Source organism: Neopelma chrysocephalum, unplaced genomic scaffold, assembly GCF_003984885.1.
Source record: "Neopelma chrysocephalum unplaced genomic scaffold, ASM398488v2 Primary Assembly neopelma1_63, whole genome shotgun sequence".
NCBI classification, from domain to species: domain Eukaryota; kingdom Metazoa; phylum Chordata; class Aves; order Passeriformes; family Pipridae; genus Neopelma; species Neopelma chrysocephalum.
In genome coordinates, this window is record NW_020897720.1 from 4723068 (window position 1) to 4744399 (window position 21332).

The 21332-nt window shown below is 42.6% G+C and overlaps 1 protein-coding gene across 1 annotated transcript in view; it reads left to right on the top strand.

Annotated features, from left to right (window-relative positions):
• NR3C1 (nuclear receptor subfamily 3 group C member 1) overlaps positions 1-21298 on the top strand; it is a 61162-nt gene extending 39864 nt beyond the window's left edge. The window contains exons 4-9 of the mRNA XM_027682609.1: positions 3486-3602; positions 8316-8594; positions 11092-11236; positions 16781-16911; positions 19678-19835; positions 20676-21298. Of these exons, the coding sequence (XP_027538410.1) occupies positions 3486-3602; positions 8316-8594; positions 11092-11236; positions 16781-16911; positions 19678-19835; positions 20676-20828 (983 nt within the window). The 3' untranslated portion in view covers positions 20829-21298. The remainder of the gene's footprint in view (positions 1-3485; positions 3603-8315; positions 8595-11091; positions 11237-16780; positions 16912-19677; positions 19836-20675) is intronic.
• The last annotated feature ends 34 nt before the right edge of the window (positions 21299-21332 follow it).

A 21332-nucleotide genomic window follows, 5' to 3' on the forward strand; every position in this document is an offset into this window, starting at 1 on the left:
GACGTGTGTGTGGTTTTGGAGGATTAAGATTTCTGACTAATCACAGGGAGAAAATCTATGTAGAAACTAGAGATGATGGAAAACTAAATGTGAGTAAGGGCTCAGTGATTTTGGGGCTGCATCAGTAGCTATTTTGTGACAGACTAGGTTGTACCTTAGTATGTGACTCTTGGCTTCAATATCAGATGCAGTAAGGTTGGAGCATATTCCCAGTGTCTCTTAAAGGATGGTGGTTCCTGAGTTCTGAATAAGAACGTCATTCTTAGTTACAGCCTCCAGGGCTTCCTGTCTTGTGCCTTCCTCGTGCATCCTCCAGTGAACCAGACTCATTTTGTGCTGACATTTTGGTGAGCTGGGATGTCTGGAGAAGAGAGAAGGCTGTTTGATAAAGACGAGACATCATTCAGTCTTTAGAAGCAGCACTTTCCCCCGGTTCCCAGCTCAGTGGATGCCATGGGGAGCTCTGGGGAGCTCTCACAGGGATCGGAAAAGTCAAGTTCACATCACAGTTTTTGCCTGTCACAAGGGGAGGGATGTTGGCCCTGGGGGAGCTGAAGCTGTTCTGAAGTATAATGAGGCAATGGGAGCTCAAGTGCAAAGCACTTTATTTAAAGCAAATAATCATCTGTACCTTTGATTAAAATCAGGTCACTGGAGATCCCTCAGGAGATATATTATATGACAGCTGGATATGTGGCATAGCCATGGTTTTGCCTGTTCTCAAGCTTAAATAAATCAGAAAAATATTGATATAGGAAAGAAGCAATGCAGTGATTCCTTCTGATCAGTGATGCAGCTTGACTCATCATATATCAGCTGTATTGGTATTAAAAATGTAAGCAAGCTTGTGGCTGAAAAATGGCAATCACATCCTCAGGGCTTACTCTGCTTCCATTTTTATTGTTCCACAAATTATCCCACCCTTCACAGGATCACAGAATCGTTTAGGTTGGAAAAGCCCTCCAAGATCATAGAGTCTGGCCTTTTACTGGTTACCACCTTGTGAACTGGACCCTTAATCCTTCCATGAGATATCATGGATGTTTTCAGGAACCCTTCCAGGATCTGTTAGTCTTAGTCTTCACTTTAAGGAACAAATAATTTGCTCTTGTCTTTTATAGGCATTTTTTTTATTAGGAACACATGTGAAAGGAATTTGTTTCTGCAATATCCTTTTTAGTAGTAGCTGCCAGGCACCTGTTAGTATTCAGATCAAGCTGACTGCACACTGGTTATCCAGCCTTTAGCCAAAGCCCTTTTTTCTACCTTTGCCTCCAGGCCTGTGGACTGTGACAGAAACAGTCACAGAAACTGAAAGTGTCAGTGTCTAGAAAGTCCATGTAAAGTGTATTCCTTTCAGCAAAGAATAGAACTAGAGAAGAGGGAGGATGAAGGTGGGACAGCAACTGTATATTTATGCACAGTTCTTCACACAAACAGGCCTTCAGGAACCCAGAGAGGCCAGAGATCTTGTTTTAGCTCTGATTTTCATGGTGTTTCAAAGTCTAGAGCCCTCGTGATCGAGTTTCTCCTGTCGCAGAACCAGCCCTGTTCACCTCCCAACATGTTATCCCAATACACCAACCTGGATCTTCACCGCTCCTCCCACGTCCGCTTCCTCGCCTTGGAGCAGATCCTCACACCTCCCTCCACTGCAGATTCCCCCAACACCTCTCCTTCCTGCTGTGCTCCAGATTAGCCCTGTTTGTCAGCAGTTTTAATTCCATCTTCCAAAGTCCTTTGTCTGCAATTTCTAACCTTTTTATAGGGCTACTGTGCTCAAACGAGCAAAGAGTTGTTCAGTGTCATAGAGCATCAGAGACCCCGGCACCGACGGGTGCTGCAGGCAGGGCGACGTTGTGGAATAGCCAACCTCTCTGTAAAATGCCCCCGTGTGCCCCAAATCCCCTTGGAAACATCTCCATTGGCTCACTACTGGTGTTTACCAGAGTATTTGTGAAGTATCTTTGGGTTTTGAGCAATGAAGAGAACTGAAGTACGTTCCTTTGGCGCGTCCTCTGAGCAGCACTCAGGCATGGAGATTAATTTCCCTTCATTTTCCCATGAGATGTTCACGTGGCAAGAAGGCTTAATATAATGTAAGTCAAAGAAATAGTGTAGCTTGCCCCCAGAAAAGGCAAGAATAGGTGAGAAGTAAGTAGAAGAAACCAAACCGTCATGGAGAGGAGCCTCTTTGTTAGGAATAAAATGGAACAACAGCTCAGGAAAATCTTGACTTGAAGTATCTGTATTGTTGGGTGAAACTGTGGTCTCATTAAACATCTTTGAGAGACATGGAATTGTGGTCTCTGCTCCTCTACAGTGCTGACAAATTGTCATCAGTTTATATTTCATGTGTGTGTATTTCATATTTGTTTATATGTATTAGGGTGCTAATGGCAAACAGAATAGTGAGTCCTGGATCTGTTGTCTAAGTTGATTAAACACAAAGATTACACAAGGGTCAGGAAGGCTCCTCTTCCCCAAACAGAAGAGGTGGGAGAGTTCATGCAAAAAAATGTTAAGAGCTTCCTTGGAATATCAACTTGAGACACTTCATGGGATAAGTTTGACCAAAGCCATAGGAATGGACTCTGTGTGCCCATAATTTTCACAGCTGACTTGAAACAAATTCCTTCCCAAGCTGTTTTACTGTGAGAAGACTCTTGAACTCTGTTGTTAATAACTGTGTATTTGGAAAATACATTTGTTTCTCACAATATTGTGCTGTCACAACTTTGCAATGTGGTGTAAAAGCCCAGGCTGCAGCTTTCTGCCCTCTGAAGAAACATATTTCCTGATCCCTCTCTGGGAGAAGGATCTATCCTTTAGATACCTTTCCCTTAGTAAGTTATATTGAGGCATTTGGTCATATAATTCAAATAATTAAGACTATATACTCTTCTGTTGCCATGCTCTTAATAGCTAAGAAATAGTTACTTAATTTCTGTAGTTCAAGTTGTGTTTTTAGGGTCACTTTTGCTCTAAATCTGTGAATCCAGAAAAATATCAGAGAACTCGGTTTGTCTGGGTCAGGCTGCAAGTTAAACAAGGAGAAGGTTTCATGACTTTCAAACTGATGAAGCTGTGTCTGTCCTCTGTAGAAATCTTTCCAAGTGTATTCTCAAGATGTGTTTGTGAATGTTATTTGTATCTCATGTCAAACTATTTAGAGAAATGGGAAACCTGCTGTAGAAGAAAGATTTGGTAAATGTAAGGGAAAAACAGTTTTAAAAATAGAAGTTGCCTGATACTAACAAATTAAAAATAGGATTTCGAACTAAATTTATTGACTTCAGGGTCTAATTATGAGAAATCTGTTTGGATACATGAAATCAGATGTATATTGATATTTTTGCAAGACATGTAGTGCAGTAGGTAAAGGTCTTACATTGTCTCCAGACCCTTAATGACTGAAAGGATGAATGGCTTCAGCTACTGCTCTACTCGGGGAGCTTATGGTTGTTTTGTTTTTGTGCACACAGGGCAGCACAACTACCTGTGTGCTGGGAGGAACGACTGCATTATTGACAAAATCCGGAGGAAAAACTGCCCGGCGTGTCGCTACCGGAAATGTCTGCAGGCTGGCATGAACCTTGAAGGTAACCATGTGTCCACATCCCTGCTTTGGGTTGAAATCCTGCCCAATAAAGGCCAGGCTGCTAATGAAGCAATGATTGGAGCAGCACTTTAATATGTTAAAAGCAAGTGCTGCATTTCATGAGCATTTTAATGAGAGGCAGGAGGTTATTATGCTGTTTCTCCTTTCTGTGCTCAGTTGCTCTGTCTGTCAGTATGTTCAGTAGAAGTGAATCATACACACAAGCCAGGGTTATTTTTTGTTCCTGTCAGCACATATATATCTCGTTGCTTTTTCATGGAATCTGAGACAGGAGAGTTCTTGGGGAACACCTGGAGGGAAATTAAACACCTGTAGGGAGATATGCTGTCTGCTCATCCTCACTCGGGAGAGTGACTTGACACTGAAACCACAGAGAAGATGGGCAGGAGCAGGGATTATATCTTCAAACTGAAGAAAATGGAAGTATTTTTGTTGATGCTGTGGATTCTTCCTCAGTACCTGTCAAAATCTCTCTAGGAAAGGTCGGTTAAGTAAATAAATTTAACGTACCAGTACATAGTTGTTCTCTGCTGAGTCCTCAATGGCTTGTGAGAATCTGAAGGCCATGTCAACTAAGGATTTAGCAGCAGTTGTAAAATGGCATAAAACACTTTTATTAGTGTCAGCTACATTTTATGCTTGCTATTTTTCCCTGAGCAGCAGAGATTAACACAGTACTTCCTAACACAGTTATCTGTGTGGTATTTGTATAATGAAAATTGTCAGATAAAATGAAAATGTCAAAAGTATATTTGTCAGCTCCCAAGGATGAACAGAATTCCATTTCAGTCAGTGATAATATCCTTTGGTAAGATGTAAGTGGTGAATTAAGTTAAAGAGATAGATGAAACACATACTGGAGTCAATGTTAGCACGTCCTTTTTTCCTCCTCTGCTTCCAACCTCCTTCAGCAGGACACAGCACAAGGTTTTCTGTGCTGCAGGTGCTTCTACCTGCCCCTTCCTTCAGAGCAGAGGGAACAAAGCCGAGGGTCTGAAATGCTCTGTGACCCACTTACAGGCACATCCCCTCCTTCAGGATGGAGATATGCTGGAGGAAGGGATGTTGCTGCTCAGTTTGTTGAGGTGTTACCATGATCCGTGTGCAGGATGGGAAGGTACAGCCAAGATCTACAATAGTGGGTTCTAAAATAAATCACTAAAGCACGAGGTCATCAGTGAGTGTCTCCCAGGAGCTGGATTTAGGTTTTGGGTACTCCCAGTGGGCTGGACCTTACACTTCAGAGATCAGAGCCTACTCTGGGTACCCACTCAGGACAGGTCACTGCCCTGCTGGGGCTGGTGTGGCCGGGAGCAAGGACAGGGAACAGCAAAGACTAAAGACAGTTTAAATGATGCAAAACCCCAGAGTTTTTGCTTTGAGGTGGAAAAGAATGAGTTTTGGTTTAAGGCTTGTTTCTAATTTTTCTCTTCATAGTTGTTTTCAACATACATCTATGATATTCATATATTTATTTATATGAATAAAGCACTTTATTAGGATTAGTATTCTGATACTAAGTTATAGAACTCTCATAGTAAGCCTTTCCCTTCCTGCATCAGTTTAAGTAGACACCAATATCGCTGTGTCAGGCTCCAGGACACAGAAGCAGAGAACCATGGAATGGTTTGGGTTGGGAGGGACTTACAGCTCATCCTGTTCTACTCCCTGCCATGGGCAGGGACACTTCAGTAGACCAAGGTTGCTCCAAGCCCCGTCCAGCCTAGCCTTGACATGTTGAGTGACCCCTCTGCAGCAAAGAAAATGAAATGGAATGACATCGGATATTTGCCACTTCTCTGCATGTAGGTTGGAGCCCTTCCAGTGTAGTTTGTCTCAGTTTTGGCACAGAGAATCCTAGAGAATAGTGAGGTTTTGGAGGATGGAGGTTGTTATATAAGTTGCTGGGGAAGGCGGGGGGGGTGAAGTTTTTATGTCTGAGAGGGAAAAGGAGTCTTGAAACTCAGCAACACAAAAATGGAAGAACTTGGAGTAGTGTGAAAGGGTGAAAAACACCCTGAAAACAAGGATTTATGGGACAGATCTGAACAGATGGGGAATAGGTCGTGCAGAAAAGCAAACTGGGAGGCAGCATAAAGTGCAGCAGAGACTGAAAAGCAGTTTCTTTTATCTTGTCTATTTTAGGGTCACAGTTCAGAAATTACTGTTGTTTAAAAGAAAATTAAATTTGCATACTTTTTAGACAGTAATTTCTTTTTGACAAATCCCCTGCTGCATCCTCAGTGCATAAATAATGGTTATAGCAAACCAGTGAGTGATCAAAAGAGATCCTGATATCCAGCCCGTCAGTCTTTTGGCCCCTTGCACTCACCTGATGTGCTGCTGGACTTCTTCTGTGAACCTGCCCCAGCACATTTTGGGTATCTCAGTTTCTAATACCTACAGTGAATTGCACTGCTAGGTATTGGGTAGAAGACTAATTATTTTCAAATCAGTAAAAGAATCCTGACCTGCTCCTGTCCTGAGATGAAAATGGCTCCTTCTACCCTAGAAAAATATTACTTGCTAATTTTCTGTTGGCCTTTTTTTATCCATAGAGTCAGTAAGGTTGAAAAAGACCTCCAAGATCATCAAGTCATCCCTTTGGCCCCGCTTATCACCCTTTTCTAGAACTTTCTTTTTTCTTTTCCATGTTTTTTTGGGCATAGGGGCCTGGAAAAAAATCAAGCTATGAAGCTGCAGGTACTAGAGATTTACACAGCAGAATAATGATATTTTGTACTCCAGCCTTTATTTCCTTGAGTTCTCATTTCCGCTCCCACCGTTAATTGGTGTTCCTTGGCACCCTTTCTCTTTGTGATGTGTTGGAAGAAAAGATTTATTGTTAGGTTTTATGCCTGTAAAAAGTTGTCTTATAATTTTTTTGGCTTTTCATGCTGCTTTTTACAGCTAAACTTGGCAATTTATGAGTTTTTTCTGCAGTCTTCACTTGGAATTTATTTCAGATTTTTGAAGGATCGTTTCTTTTTTCTAATCCCATTCCCTGCCCCGCTCTAACTGCAGTGGGCTTGTTATAAATCCCAGTTTAGCAGGAAAGTGCCTGCCTGTCCAGGGTGGTGGTGGCAGGCCCATTGCCCACCTGGCTCAGGTGCAGGACCATCTGCCCACAGGGCAGGGAATAGGAAGCCTGTGCAGCCTGGGTGGATGCCAGACTGTAGGAGGCTGAGGGGGCTTTGTTTGTTTTTAACAGCAAATTTTGGATGCTTTTCTCTCCATGCTGAGTTTATCTGTGGGGGTTATCTCCTGTAACATGCCCTAAGGAGCTGGGGTTAAATTAGTGGTCTTTTTATATTTGAAAATAAATTATACAGAAATACATTATCTCAACCTTTTTTTTTTTGTGAGTTACAGCTATATATCTAAGTCAAGACTAGTAACACAGCCTAATAAAAATTCTTGCATAATAATTTGCCTTATCAGATCTATTTATTTTGATTATAATTTTATTAGGCTTTCTGGGCTGGAAATACTCCATCCAGGTGTCTGCAGGAAGCTGAAGGCATGTGCTTCTAAATTTAAGTCAAAGCAGTTCATTTGCTCTTCAGAACATGGATAATGGGGCAAAAACCACCAGAATGTGGAAAGGATTTTGGAGCAGCCATTGCAAAATTAAGACAATAACAAGAAGGTCTTTGCTCCAAGGAAATAACTGTTGCTATTCCCCCACGGCAGGTTTGGCACATGTGGCCAAGTCTACAAATATTTGGGAAAATGCAATTTATACAAGATCTGTAGAGAATTCCTTGTGTTTAACATTTGGTTTCTGAAGGCCATGTCATAGCCAGTGAGTCCAGGAGAGAGTTTCCTGTTTTGTTACACTGCAGGGTTGGTGCATTTTGGATGCTGAGAGATTCTGAACGGGTCAGGAGGAACTTTGAATGTGAAACCACATTACGTGATGCTTTTATGGGCTACTGATTTATCTCAGAAGTTCCAGAGCAGAAATCAATTAATTAACTGAGGCACCCAGGGAAAGAACTGGTTTCATTTGGTCTCCATTAAATAGTGTGTTCTGTGTGGCCGCCTCCATCCAGGAGAACCAGAGCCAAGCAGGAGACTCCATTATGGACAAGATGCTAATAAAATCGTTGCTCCAAGTTTTTGTAGTTTACAGTTAACATCTCTGTGTGATGTTTTATTTATTTGGCGAATGAGTTTTATGGTTTAATTACACAGCAGTGATTTATATGCAGGAGAAACTGGCAAGAGAAAAACCTCCTCCTGCCCAGCATTTTCAAAAAAAACCCCCTGTTTTCCCTGGCTCAAGAGATCCAGTAATTTCTTACCCATTAAATATACTTTTTCCTTTCTTTTGCCTGGTTCCTATACTTAGTATCTTCAGGAACTTTTAAAGTCCTGCACATATTTCCAATGGTAGGATTTGGCCTTGTATTTTAGGATCAGCCTTGTAAGGTATCTGCAGACATTATTGAACATTTGGAAACAGTAACATAAATGTGACTTTTATTAAAATGTGAAGCAAACTTACTTTCAATGGAGGCTTAATTAGAATTCATGTGAAATTATTTACTTCATGCACAAATGCTGTGAAGGTTTCAGTGGCCTGGTCCCAGCTGCTGGGAGGAGGGAAGCAGCGCTTCCTCTGCTGCATTTTTATTGCAGTGCGGTCACTTTCCATCACCTCACCTGTGACTTACCCAAACTTTCCTAGCTCGCAAAACAAAGAAGAAGATCAAAGGACTGCAGCAGGGAAGTGCCACGGGAACACGGGATGCTCCCGAGGCATCCGGGAACAAGAGCATCGTCCCCGCGTCGCTGCCGCAGCTGACGCCGACTCTGGTGTCGCTGCTGGAGGTGATCGAGCCCGAGGTGCTGTACTCGGGATACGACAGCACCCTGCCCGACTCCAGCTGGAGGATCCTCTCCACCCTCAACATGCTGGGAGGGCGGCAGGTGGTGGCTGCAGTCAAGTGGGCGAAGGCAATCCCAGGTAACACACAAATATGTTAATTGCTGAGTGCAGTCTTATTGTACTTAAACTCCGTGTTTGTTTTCCTTCAGAGCTGTACAGATGAGGTTTTAGTAATATCTGGCTTGTTCATGTCTCAATTATTTCTGGAGTAGAAAAGTAGAAAAAAATGCAGATGCAGAAATGTATTTACTACAGATGAGCTCATTTTACTTGAACATTTTGACCATTGGATCTTAATGTTCATTTTAAAAGTAATATAGAGGACTGTTTTTATTAGCTCTATCTCCACCTTTTAGAGTCACAGAATCACAGAATTGTTTGAGTTGGGAGGGACCTTAAAGCTCCATGCCCTGCTGTGGGCAGGGGCACCTTTCACTAGACCAGGTTGCTCCAAGCCTCATCCAACCTGGCCTAGAACACTTCCAGGGATGGGGCAGCCACAGCTTCTCCGGGCAATAAATAATTATTTCTTGAATATTTTTAGCAAGTCCTCTTGACTTTTACAGACCAGCACTGCTGTGCTGCTTCTCTGGGTCTGCGTTCATGGATGGTTCTTTTTTCACTCCCCTTCACTGTATCTGCAGTTTTTTCTTGACTGGGAACAGGTGTTTGACTGTTGAATTCCAGGGTGGAAGTCAAGGTGTTCATTTGCTCCCCAGCTTTGTAGCAGCACAGTTAAACTGACTCTTACCTGGGGAACGGGGGCGGTTTGTTGCTATTTTGGCTCCCACCTGAAGACACAGTTAGACACGGAAGAAGTGATGTCAGATCTCAGCCTAGGACATAACACATGGCATCTGTCTCGGGAGAGGCCAGGGCCAAGGATAGCTGAAGATCTGTTTATTCCTACAGAACAAAGACCAGTGTTTATCTCCCTCTCACTCGTGTCAGTACTGTTACCTACCTGTTCTCAGAAACGCTGGCAAAAACACCTCCATGACGCATGTGTTGCCCAAAAATAACATCACAGAACAGGTCTGCCAAAAAAAAAAAAAAAGGAAAAAGAGTCTGATAATGAGATTTATGAATCATAATAGTACCTCTTTGAGCAGAGGAAATAAATTAACAGTGAGAAAGAAAGGCTGGAAAACTCAAATATATCTTTGTCCAGCAGATATGTGACTGGAGAGGTTTGTGTGTGTTCTAGTTGTTCTAGTGGTGATTGGTCACAAGTTGGACTTGATGCCCTTGGAGTTCTTTTCCAACTTCGGTGATTCTGTGTCAGGGCTGTTCACACTGGGAAGTTACACGGGATTAGCTCAGTCTGCTCTAGGAGAGATTCACATGCACACACTTCCTTCTGGGACAGGTCTTTGGGAGACCATCTGGTATTCCCAAATCCAAATTTAGATTCCATTTTATAAAACACTTCTGTGTTCATCGTCTCTGTTGAACAGTTTCCCTAATTAGCCAAACCCTTCAGGTTAGAGCATATGCTCTCAATGGAAATGCCAGTCTTCTCTTTAATAACTACATTAATAGCAACTATACTTATCATTTTTATCTCCTTTCTTTTGTTTGCTGGGGTGGTTCCTCATGAGTATTTAATTGTATATCCTGCTCCTGGTTGTAGCCCATCAGCCATGCTGACAGCATGCCAGCATTCCTTGCCAAATCCTCTCGCTGGGATTTCAGAATAACCTTTTCCTGAGGAGGGTTTGAGCACAGATTCAAGGTTTGACCCCGTAAGATTGGAATCACTTTGAAACCCTTGGTATTTTTGAAGCAGTACCTGGTTGTTCCTGCTGTCTCCAAAGCCAGGAGCTGTGTTTGAAGCTGTCAGACGAACCAAGTTTGTTCTGTATTCATCTACTGACTGCTGGCTGTTGGCACATCTTCAGGAAGCAGCTTTTTAGATGTTCTGAGCTCTTTAGATGTCAGATGCTTAATAAAATTAGATAAAATCAACTTGAATTCAGGCTCTAATAATGATTCAGTGTGGCATGATAAATTCCTGCTAAATGTAGGCAGGATCTGATAGGAACTAGTGTTGTAAATCCAAAGCTGCCAGCATTTTCAGACTGTTTGAGGGACCAGTTGTTAGATTTTACCCATTTCCTCCTTGTTCACTTGGCTGTGTTAATGCTGCATATGAGATCAGAAGCAGTTAATGCTGGTAACTAATGCAGTACTTATTTTGTAAGTTCTGTGTACAGTTGTTGAATAAGAACGGAATTTTACATTAAGCTATTTATTGTCTGGTGGACTGCTCTTGTGAAAAGTAGCAAGCCCTGTTATTTTTGGAAGGCAGCCCAGTGAATTATAGTGTATATGAAATACAATTGTTGCCTTTTGTGATCTATCTGACTGACCATCAGTTCCAGATAACCACATACACATATATTATGATTTTTAAATATTACATCCCCTTTTACTCCCTGTAGTGCCTATGCACTGATAACACAGCAGTTGTGCTGCTCATAACCCTGGTCCTTTTCCAACTCATGCAAGTTTTTTGTCCTTTTTTTTTTTTTTGCAACTGACACCACCTCCCCTCAATTTTTTATTTTTCTAGGTTTCCGAAATTTGCACCTGGATGACCAAATGACCCTTCTGCAGTACTCCTGGATGTTCCTAATGGCTTTTGCTTTAGGCTGGAGATCCTACAAGCAATCCAATGGCAATCTCCTGTGCTTCGCACCAGATCTGATCATTAACGAGTGAGTAAGACCTGCCACAGCGTTTCTGGGGTTTGCACTCAAGGGGTGAATCACTGGGTAACAAATCATTGCAGAGATCCCAGATCTGCCTGTCATTTGCAACTTGTTTTTCTTTCAGCAGCTTGCTTAGCGTTTTTAACTAAGTCAAATGAAAGAAAGGTAATTGAGATATTAAGTGTATTTATATCCAGGAGTTTTTGTGGGAGGTGTTTGTGCTTAAATGTTCCATATTGTGACTGTTCCAGCACCATTCACTAGAATCATTCATGTTATCAGAGCCAACACAGTCAGAGCTAAAAATATGTTTGGGATGGAGAGAAAATTTTGGCAAATTGCATAATGTTCTGTCTGTTTAGTGTATAAAAGTGGCAATATGGTCCTACCAGTTTCCCAGAGTTCCCGATTCCTTAAACATTTCTATCTGAGCCTGATTAAAGTAGGGCTGAAAAGACAGCCTTCCTGATTTATATTTTCTTGTTGAACTTTGTTATCAATTTTCAAACAAAGTTGAATTTGGTGGAATATTTAGATATATTTTTTCTTGCACCACACATCATTATCCTTGTATTTTTCCAAATTTGTGTTGTGCAGCAACTGTGCTGTAGAGGAGGGAAAGAGGGAATTTGGGATTGTTGAAGTGATTGCATCTAATTCATGTCTCTTGTTTCATGGCCTTGCAGTGGAGGCAATACGATGACACAGTCACGGTATTTTTGGTTCTGTTGTGCTTCAGAATCAGATCTCCCAAATATTTTCCGTGTTTTAAAAAAAAATAACAGTTTTTACATTTTCTGTGGGATCAGCCATTTACATTCCTTTGTCATGTTTATTTATTCTCTTTTTTTTCCCCTGTGTAAATGTTTATTCAGACTTCTATAAACTATAATCATTGCCTTATAATAACTTCAGAAAAAAGGTGTGGAGGAGATGGCAGGTGAGGGCCCATGTGTGTACTTATGTTTATTAAAGTGCTTAGAATGTGTCTCTGGAGCAGAATAATCTCTGTGTGGTGGAATTGAAATAATTGATGTCACTAAGTGTAGCAACATCTACTTTGCCTTACATCAGAGATCTCCTGCTGTTTTATCAGTGACTCAAAACCACAGATCTTCACAGCCAGGTGTTGATATTCTTGAAAAACACAAAGCTGCAAGGGTAACCCTGTTATAGCAAATAGTAATTCTTAAATTCCTTCCAGTTACAGTTTGGTACATAAATTGTAGATCAGAATGACATTTGTTTTCAATAAAACACATTGACTGAGAGAACTGCAGTTTCTTCTCCAGTGAGCTACAGGTTCTCCATAAAACTCTCTGGTCGTAACTTTTTATTGAGTCCCATCCCTCAATAAAAGAGAGCCACCTTGGAGTTCAATGTGACAAACACTGACTGTCAATAAAACCGCTGCAGGAGTCATGAGAAGGTTCTGCAGCAGGGAAAGCTGGAGGGGCACCTGGGGCTGTGATGTTGGGCAGGACAGGAGAGGCATCATGGGCACTTAAGCAAAAATGCACTTGGATTTTACTGCAAGAAAAAAATGCCCTTGGATTTGAATGATCAAATGTGGCCACGTAGGATAGATTCGGTAATAGTTGGTATCTGACAATGGGGCAGGGGGATAACACAGACCAGAGCATGCAGAATTACTTCCATGGTTGCAGGGAAGTGCAGTTACTTCTGGTTTAATTTTCGGGTTTCTAGAAACCATTCTTTCAGTTTCTGAACTTTAAAGCCTTGTCCTTATATTTGGTGCAATTCAGTATCTTCCGCTTCAGGAAGAGAAACTCCCATTTTGGAAGGGTCTCCAATGAAATGGTGGTTCAGTTGGACCTAACTACAAAATACATTTTTAAGATGGATTTTTTAATGGGATTAATTAGACTTTCTTTAGCTTCATGTATCCGCTCAAGCATCTGAGCAACATCCGTCTTTCATGCATTTATCCTTGTGCCAGCCCTGGCCAGTATCATCCTGTGTAGTTACAGTTTACTTACATGGAGTAGCAAGATCAAGTAGCTCATGCAGTCTGTGGTGGGAAAGAGGATTAAATTCTGTTCTTCTTAAATCTTAGGATGGCAGCTTAGCCATTTGCTCAGTCTTCTCCTAAAAATTGAATATGTATTGAATATTTCACTTTTATGTCTGTATTCCTATAATTTATTTATTTTTTAATGGAGGTATATCTATACTAGCTGGCAATATATGTGTTCACACACAAAACACAAAACTCAGTTCAAGTTATTGAAATGTGTGGCAGCTGAATAAATCTTAGGCTTTAGGCCATTATTTAGTACTTGGAAATGGTTTAAACCTGTGATTTTGCAGTATTGTATAACTGTTTCCCCAGTCTGTGATTCAAAACATGCCCTGCTGGAACAGGCACTGGTACTGGATCAGTTTTGGCCTCTGGGTATGTCACAATGTGCCCAAAATTACAGTGAACACAGTGACAGTGCACAGTTGTGTTCATCAAGTAGCAAATGCCATTGAAGTGCTGCCCAGCTTGAGAAAGAAGTTCCTGGAAGTTCTGGGTCTTGGGATTTCGACTCCAGTTGCATGTTCATCATCATAGCTCCTTGCTCTGAGGTGTGAGGTCACTTCCATGGTCTTGTTTGTCTTTCCAATCTCATCTGCCATACAGAATAGCTGTATTCATGTATTTGATTAGAAAAATAACAGTGATTACAGTTTTATAAGCAAAGTGATTACAGTTTTTGTCAGTTCTCTTATTCCCCAGATTTTTTCTCCAAGGTTCTTTTGTAACTCCTTCTGTGGAGTCAGTGTCATCTGGTGTTCAGAACACCAGCGTCCTGTTTACTGGGTTTTAGTCTCTCACAGAGTTGACTGAACTGAGTGACTCACAGCAGTGTTGAAAACTCATCACGTGCTTTTATCATCCACACACGTCCCCCAGAGCAAGCACACGTATATCCATGTGTTCCATGGTCTGTGCTGAGCTGGAACACCACCTGTGCCCCTTGGGAAGCTGGTCCCTAAAGCAGAGGGGTATTGGATACTTACAGAGCAAAGAGGTGATTCAGGGTGGACTCAAATGTGCAGCCATTACAGCAGGATGCCTTCACAGTGATCAAATGCTGCCAGTCACCTCTTTGAGTCTTTTTATGTGCCTGGCAGTAATTGCAGAAGCCTTGAGCTGTTGCGGCCCTGCCAGTGTCCCTGGGGAGCTCCTGTGGCTCAGTCCAGGCTCAATGGCTCCTGAACTGCCATGGGGTGCAGCTTCCCTGGGATTGCTGGTCCTGGGTATCCCAAAGCTCTGCTTGAGAGCCAGCATGTTTCTGTGGGTAGTTTCAGCTAAGAAGGCGGCGCTTGTGGTGTCCTCACTGAGTACAATGTCTATTTTAATTAACTAAATATAGCATTGAGTTGAAGTGTTACATCTGGTCTATTTGTGGGTAAATTAATCCATGGAGGTGGTAAATGGCCTGTGTAGGGAGGGGAACCAGGATCCTGGGCAGGCAGGGAGAGAGCCCTGAGCCCTGCCCTTCTCCGGGTCTGTGTCCGTGACCTGAGCCCTGTCCCCGGGCAGGTTCCCTGTGGCAGCTGAGATCATCTGATGTGCCCTGGCCAAGAGATCTGAGATGGGAATGGCTGGGACCTCTTCCCAGAGCATCTGCCAGCATTTAGAACGAGGCAGTGAATCAGCCTCCTCGTGCTCTGACACAGCCAGATCCGCAGCCTCTGGGGCACAGGGCAGAGCTCATCTGTGTGCTCAGACCTCACTGAAGGGAGGGGGCTGTGCCTGCTCTCATTTTTTTGGAACTACAGTTTGCATAGCCCTGGTACTGCCCAGACTTGGTGTGTCTTCCTATGGATTCTCAGCTTTATGGATATGGTTGCATTTGCAGCAGACAGAAACAAACGACAGGCTGACCCATTTCATAATGTTTATTTTAACCTTCTGCCCAGAAATGGGCATAGTTTTACGTGAGGAAAACTGCTGAGCCCTGTCAGAGAATGTGTTTAAATTACTCAATTTGAAATCTCTGAGATGCCCTTTGATACAGCCCGGAGGGGTCAGGACAGCATTTGCCAAGCAGCCAGATGGTGGCTTTGTGTCAAGTGCCCTGAGAAACATCCCACAGCCCAGCATTGCACTTACTCCTGTTTCATGCAGCTTTACCTTGTGTGCACTTTATATTTGTGCTGCTACTCCTTGATCATGGAATGTAACATAAATCCAGTGTTTCTGGGTTCATGTGTGAGCCCACAGACTGTAGCTGTAGGTACAAGGCAGTGTCCTGTTCCACTCGGAAGGAATTGTCCAACAGCTCCATTTGGAAACAGTGGGTTTTTACACTTGTGCTCATTCTAGTTTAATACTGTTTCATAGCTTGTATTTCTGTCTTTCAAACCCCCTTGGAATTCCTATTATTCTCTGGTTTTTACATCTTGAGAAAGGTGTGGTTCTTCGTTCCAGTCAGGGTTTTTTAAGATGCTTGTGAGGGTGCATCACATACTCCTCCTGCAGGGCTAAGGAAGGGAGAACGGAAAACTGATCAGCTTTGAAGGAACTGTAGTTTCATAAATGAATCTTACTTCTAACTTTCACAGGGATCCCATTTTTTCTGTGTGTAGATTTTAATATTGAATAGGTGATGAGTTGGGAAGGTGACACATCGTTAATGAAAAATAAAGTGCTGACATCACTGCAGAGAGATTGTGTACTCACTGCATGGGAAACAGATTATTTTGCCTTTCTTTACCAAAACAAAAACACGGAAAAGCACAAATCTGTTGTACACTCTTCAGAATTAATCTGTTCTTCGTTTCCCACCCAAAACTAATTCTGCAATATTCACAATACCCAGCTGTAAAAGGGGATTGTTGTGTCAGATGAGGTACTACTAAATGAAAGGAAGAGTTCCCATCTTGATGCAAGGTTTCATTGAAACAGGGAAAAAACCCCAAAAGAATATATGAAAACATAATGTATTATTCTGATTCCAAGATTTTCCTTTGGTTGTCAACATGACTTTCCATTTATGGTTAGAAACTTGATTATTACACTACAAAGGTAATGACATTTAATTGCAGTGCTAGTCATCGCTTTATGAACGTGAAAGGATACAAGTATGAGAAATTGAGAAGTTACAGAAAGTTGCTGCTGTCAGTAGTGAGGAAGTATGTATTAAATCAGGTGCACTTTGCAAAAGTATTGAAAGAATTAGAGAAATCTCATCTCTAGGGTAGCACACCATCATGTCAAGTTTATGCTGACGTCTGTTGATAACAGAGCTTGCTGACAGTCCTTGGTAGAGACAGGCTCCCTTTGTGGCTCTGGGATTCAGCACGTCAGGCTGCCTCGTTCCGCAGTGCCGGGCCGGTGTCTATCTGTGTAACCAAGGCAATCACCTCCATGGGCTCACAAGAAAACGGAGCGTCATTTCGCTGTGCGATGGCTCACGTACAGCTTGTCATCTGCCTCTGCACCCCCCACTGCTTTGAGTGCAGCGTGGAAACCCAGAGATGTAGAACTCTCAGGTACCTGGACATGTCATTAATTTCTGTGCTTTTATTCCTCAGGCAGAGGATGAATCTCCCATGTATGTATGAACAATGCAAACACATGCTTATGGTCGCCCGAGAGCTCTCACGGCTTCAAGTCTCCTATGAGGAGTATCTCTGCATGAAGACATTGCTTCTCCTCTCTACAAGTAGGTGAACAACTCAATTCCCAGCTTTTGGCATTTATATCTACAAAAGTATGTGGTGGATTTGCAATAAATACTGTAAGATAGATTTATATAATATGCTGCATGATGATTTTTATCTTTCAGTAAGATATGCTGGAGTTAAGTCACAGCGTAGTAAAATTCTGTCTGTACTGCATGAAAGGTCAAATGTGGTGTCACAATAGTCCTTTCAGAATACACAGAAATAAACTAATATGAGACAACATAACTAATATTGGTTACTGTATGTAAATAACTTTTACAGTGTTATTTTTGCCCTCTGTTGACATCACTGTTACCCAGTGACTTTGTTTTCGCTGTGCTCTGTGGGGCTGTAGCTCCCTGAGGATCTCAGCTGCAGCCCTGGCTTGGCTGCAGTCCAGGGACTCACCCAGCAAGGAGCACGTGTGTGTGTGCTGGGAGTGGGTGTGAGCCGGGCACCTCGCCTCACACCAGGAAAGCCTGTGCCTGTGTGTCCTGGGAAATCCCATCCCACGGCAGTCATGGCGATTCCTGCAGTCCCACGGGGCTGAGGGAGCTGCTGACATGCTCCTGCTTCTGCCTGTCAGATTGGTTTCAGTTCAGCACAGTGACAGGTGCCAGCGTGCTCTGAAAGTAGCAAGAGCAGCAGTGCAAGTCAAGATTTTTCAGCATAGTACTTCATCATCTTCATCGGATGGTTTGGGTTGGAAGGGACCTTGAACAGGATGAAAAGTAAATATTATTAAGTTTAAACAGTTTATTACACAGAGGGTGTAAACATTCCATATCTTTAATATTTCCAGTAAATAACAGCATTAATTCTTACAAAGAAATGAGAACTTTGTTCACTTTGGGCTTCTCCCTGATAGAAGCAGGAGGAATGTGCACCCCAGCGCCTTTCACGTTTCAAGGCAGTGAGTGATTGGTGTGGGCAGGGGCACTGGGCTGCCATGGCCCATTCCCTCAGGGCCCAGTGCCCCATCTGCCTGGCAAGACCCGGCACAGCCTCACTGCCAAGCCCAGAACTGGGACAAGGGCTCTTTTCACAGGAAACTTTCAGCCTCTCACAGCCACGGGCTTTGTAGGAACTTAAAACTTCCCCAAAACTGCAGATTTAGAACATTTTCTGGTTGATTCTGAAATCTCTCCCAGAAATTCCTTAAGTGTTTTGGGTGTGGTGTAGGCCAACTTTCCTGACAGGAATTGGAAATTTCCTTAGAGAAATTTCCATGGCAGAAGTGGTGACAAGGCAGCATTGGCAGAATTCAGCCCATTCAGGAGCGAGGCCAGGCAGGCGCTGGTGCTGCCCAGAGAGGCCTCTCCATTCGATTTACAGTGAAAGACAATATATCTTCATATTCTGTTGAGTACATACATTGTGTATGTGGTACATTGTGGAACTTGTGCAAATTGAATGGCTGAAATTTGTATAGCTCTTTAATCCACGACTTTGCAATTTTAATTGGTTTATTGTGTTTCTGTGTTAAGTTTTCCAAGACAAGAGGAGGAGGAGTAAAACAGGAATCCCACACGGGTCTGGACATGTAGCTCACACACAGACATAGCTCACGGACATTTTACATGTGAATTATTGAAACCACAGTTGACTTGTTTCATCTCCTGTGTAGGCAAGGCAGACAAGAGACTTCAGCATCTCTCAGATGCTGACAGTGCAGTGAGGGTTGAGTTTTCTGAGGAAGGGAATGTGCTTTATGGCCTCTGTCCTCTTCTCTTGCTTTCAGTTGCTTTTGTCTCAGCTCTTTCTCTTCTCTATCTTCAGCTCTTTCCATTCACTTCACCAAGGCGATCAAAGGCTTCAAATGAAGGATGTTATGGACCACTGGAGTCCATGTTCTCCTTTGTCCATGTTAGTCCTTGGCCTTTAAGGAGGACCATCCTCATAGGAGGATGTAGGCACAGGGACTTAACCTGGATTAGAGTCCTCACACCTTGGGTTTCTGACCCCCAGATCCTCATCTGCCCAGCACTGTCTCAATGTCCCATCCCTATTCCAAAAAGCTCTGTCCGTGCCTCGATTCCTTCATGGCTAGGGCAATCAGGTGGTTGTCCAATCTGTCAGTCCTTGCCTGGACGCGTTACTTGATCCGTGTCAGGAGGCTTGGAACTAGATGATCTTTCAAGATCCTTTCCGAGCCAAGCCATCCTGTGATTCTGCCCTTGCTCTTCCGCTGGCATGCAGAATTTTTATGGAATCTTTCTAATGTCACGTTTCCCCAGACACGGAGAACACGGGAGCTCCAGCCCTGATGAGTCTTCATCAAGGCACTTTGAGGGCTGGATGTTGTTGCCTTCATGGACTGATTCCCTTCCCTCTGTTTCTTGGAGCAATACCTTTGGGGGTTTTGTTTTTATTTTGCAGCAGTCCTGTGCTTTTTGTTCAGCTAGTCATCAGTCCCAGTTCCTGCTCTTTCCTTGTCTCTCTGCTGTCATTTCAATCAGTCCAAGTCCTTTTTCTTCTGGTCATTTTCATAGAGTCACAGACTGGTTTGGTTTGGAAGGGACCGTAAAGCTCATCTCATTCCAGCCTGGCCTTGAACACTTCCAGGGATAGGGCAACCACAGCTGCTCTGGGCTACCTGTGCCAGGGCTTCACCACCTCACAGGGAAGAATTTCTTCTGTATTTCTAAATTAAATTTCCCCTCTTACTCCTTGTCCTATCACTACAGTTCCTGATGTACGAGAACTTAAATAGTGACACAGTTCATAGTTTTATAATGTCTTAAAGGTTCATATCAATGTTGCAGTTCCCAAGGAAGGCCTGAAGAGTCAGTCTCTGTTTGAAGAAATCCGGATGACGTACATCAAGGAGCTGGGCAAGGCCATCGTGAAGAGGGAAGGGAACTCCAGCCAGAACTGGCAGCGATTTTATCAACTGACTAAACTGCTGGACTCTATGCATGATGTAAGTCCTGAAAGGAATGCTGTAGGCATTCCAGATAAACACGTTGGGGCGGTGACAGTGATCTCCTCTAGGCTTTTATTATTTAAAGGGATAAATATCGCGGGGGAGGAGGAGGTCATGCCCCCCTACTGTCTAACGAAAGGCGAATTGACAGCCGTGAACATGCTGCTCTTAGGCTGCTTCTGCAGTGGAATCTGCAGCAATTAATTTTATAATTCATCTAATTTTCAGTCTCTTTAGTTTTTAAAAATTATATTGCTTTAAAATGGAGGAACTCAGAAACTGTAAATGATTTGCAGTAGTAGCAGAGATGTGAAGTTTAAAACCTGTTATGAATTTATGGAGTAGTTGAAATTGCATTGAAATAATTCCTCAGCACTATGTGTGGTGTTAGCAGGATTCATTTGGCAAGGAATTTCCGAATTCAGTCTGTCTGTCTCCTTTGGAATTTAATTCTGAATTACACAAAGCAGTCCCAGCAATGTTTAAAACAGGGGAAACTTTGGGACCTCAAAACTACTGGTTTTCATTTGTTACTGTACCAGGCACCTGAAAGATCTAATTAAGCTTATACATGTGTATGTCACTTATCTGCTGGAATGGGAATTGATACCGAATCTCTTCAGTGTTTGCATCTGTTTGTTTAGTTTATATTGGAGTGGCATTGACAAGAATTACTTAATTAAATGAGGATACCTGTGCCTGTCCTGTTGGAGCAGGGGTGAGGGGTGCTGGGATGTGCCTCATCCGTGGGCAGGGGTTGGGTGGGAGGAGGATGGATGTGAGTGATTCTTCTATATATCTTCGTGTGCAAGTAATTCTTTGCCTTATCACTTGTAGGTGGTTGAAAATCTTCTGAGCTTTTGCTTCCAGACATTTTTGGATAAATCCATGAGTATTGAGTTCCCAGAAATGTTGGCAGAAATCATCAGCAATCAGATACCAAAATATTCCAATGGAAATATCAAGAAGCTCTTGTTTCATCAGAAGTGACTGCCTTAACACAAAGGGTTGCCTTAAGAAACCGTCACTCGATAGCTTTGTTTTGTAAAGAGAAAACCTACAGAACTTGTTCCTTTTGTCCTCGCAGCGGTGTTTCTTTTGTAATTATGCACTACATGTGGTTTACAGAGGGCCAAGAGTTAGGCTGGAGAAGCAGCGGATTTCTCCCATTTGGGAAAGAATTGGGGAGAAAGGAAAGGCAAAGAAATCGTAAATCGTATTTGTTAGAAATTTTCTCTCTCCCCTCGTGCACCATCCCCGGATGCATCAAACCACCAGTGACAAGCTCTGAGGCTGTTACGAACATTCTGCTAATTAATTAATTGCTGCAGTTGGCTGGAGACAATTTTTTAGGCGTTTTGTTTTTTTATTTTAGTAAAGTGTTTTGGATTTTTTTTTTTAAAGTTAAGGTAGCATTTTGGTTTATGCATGTAACCTGAAGAAAGTTTACAAGTGTATATCAGAAAAGGGAAGTTGTGCCTTTTATAGCTATTA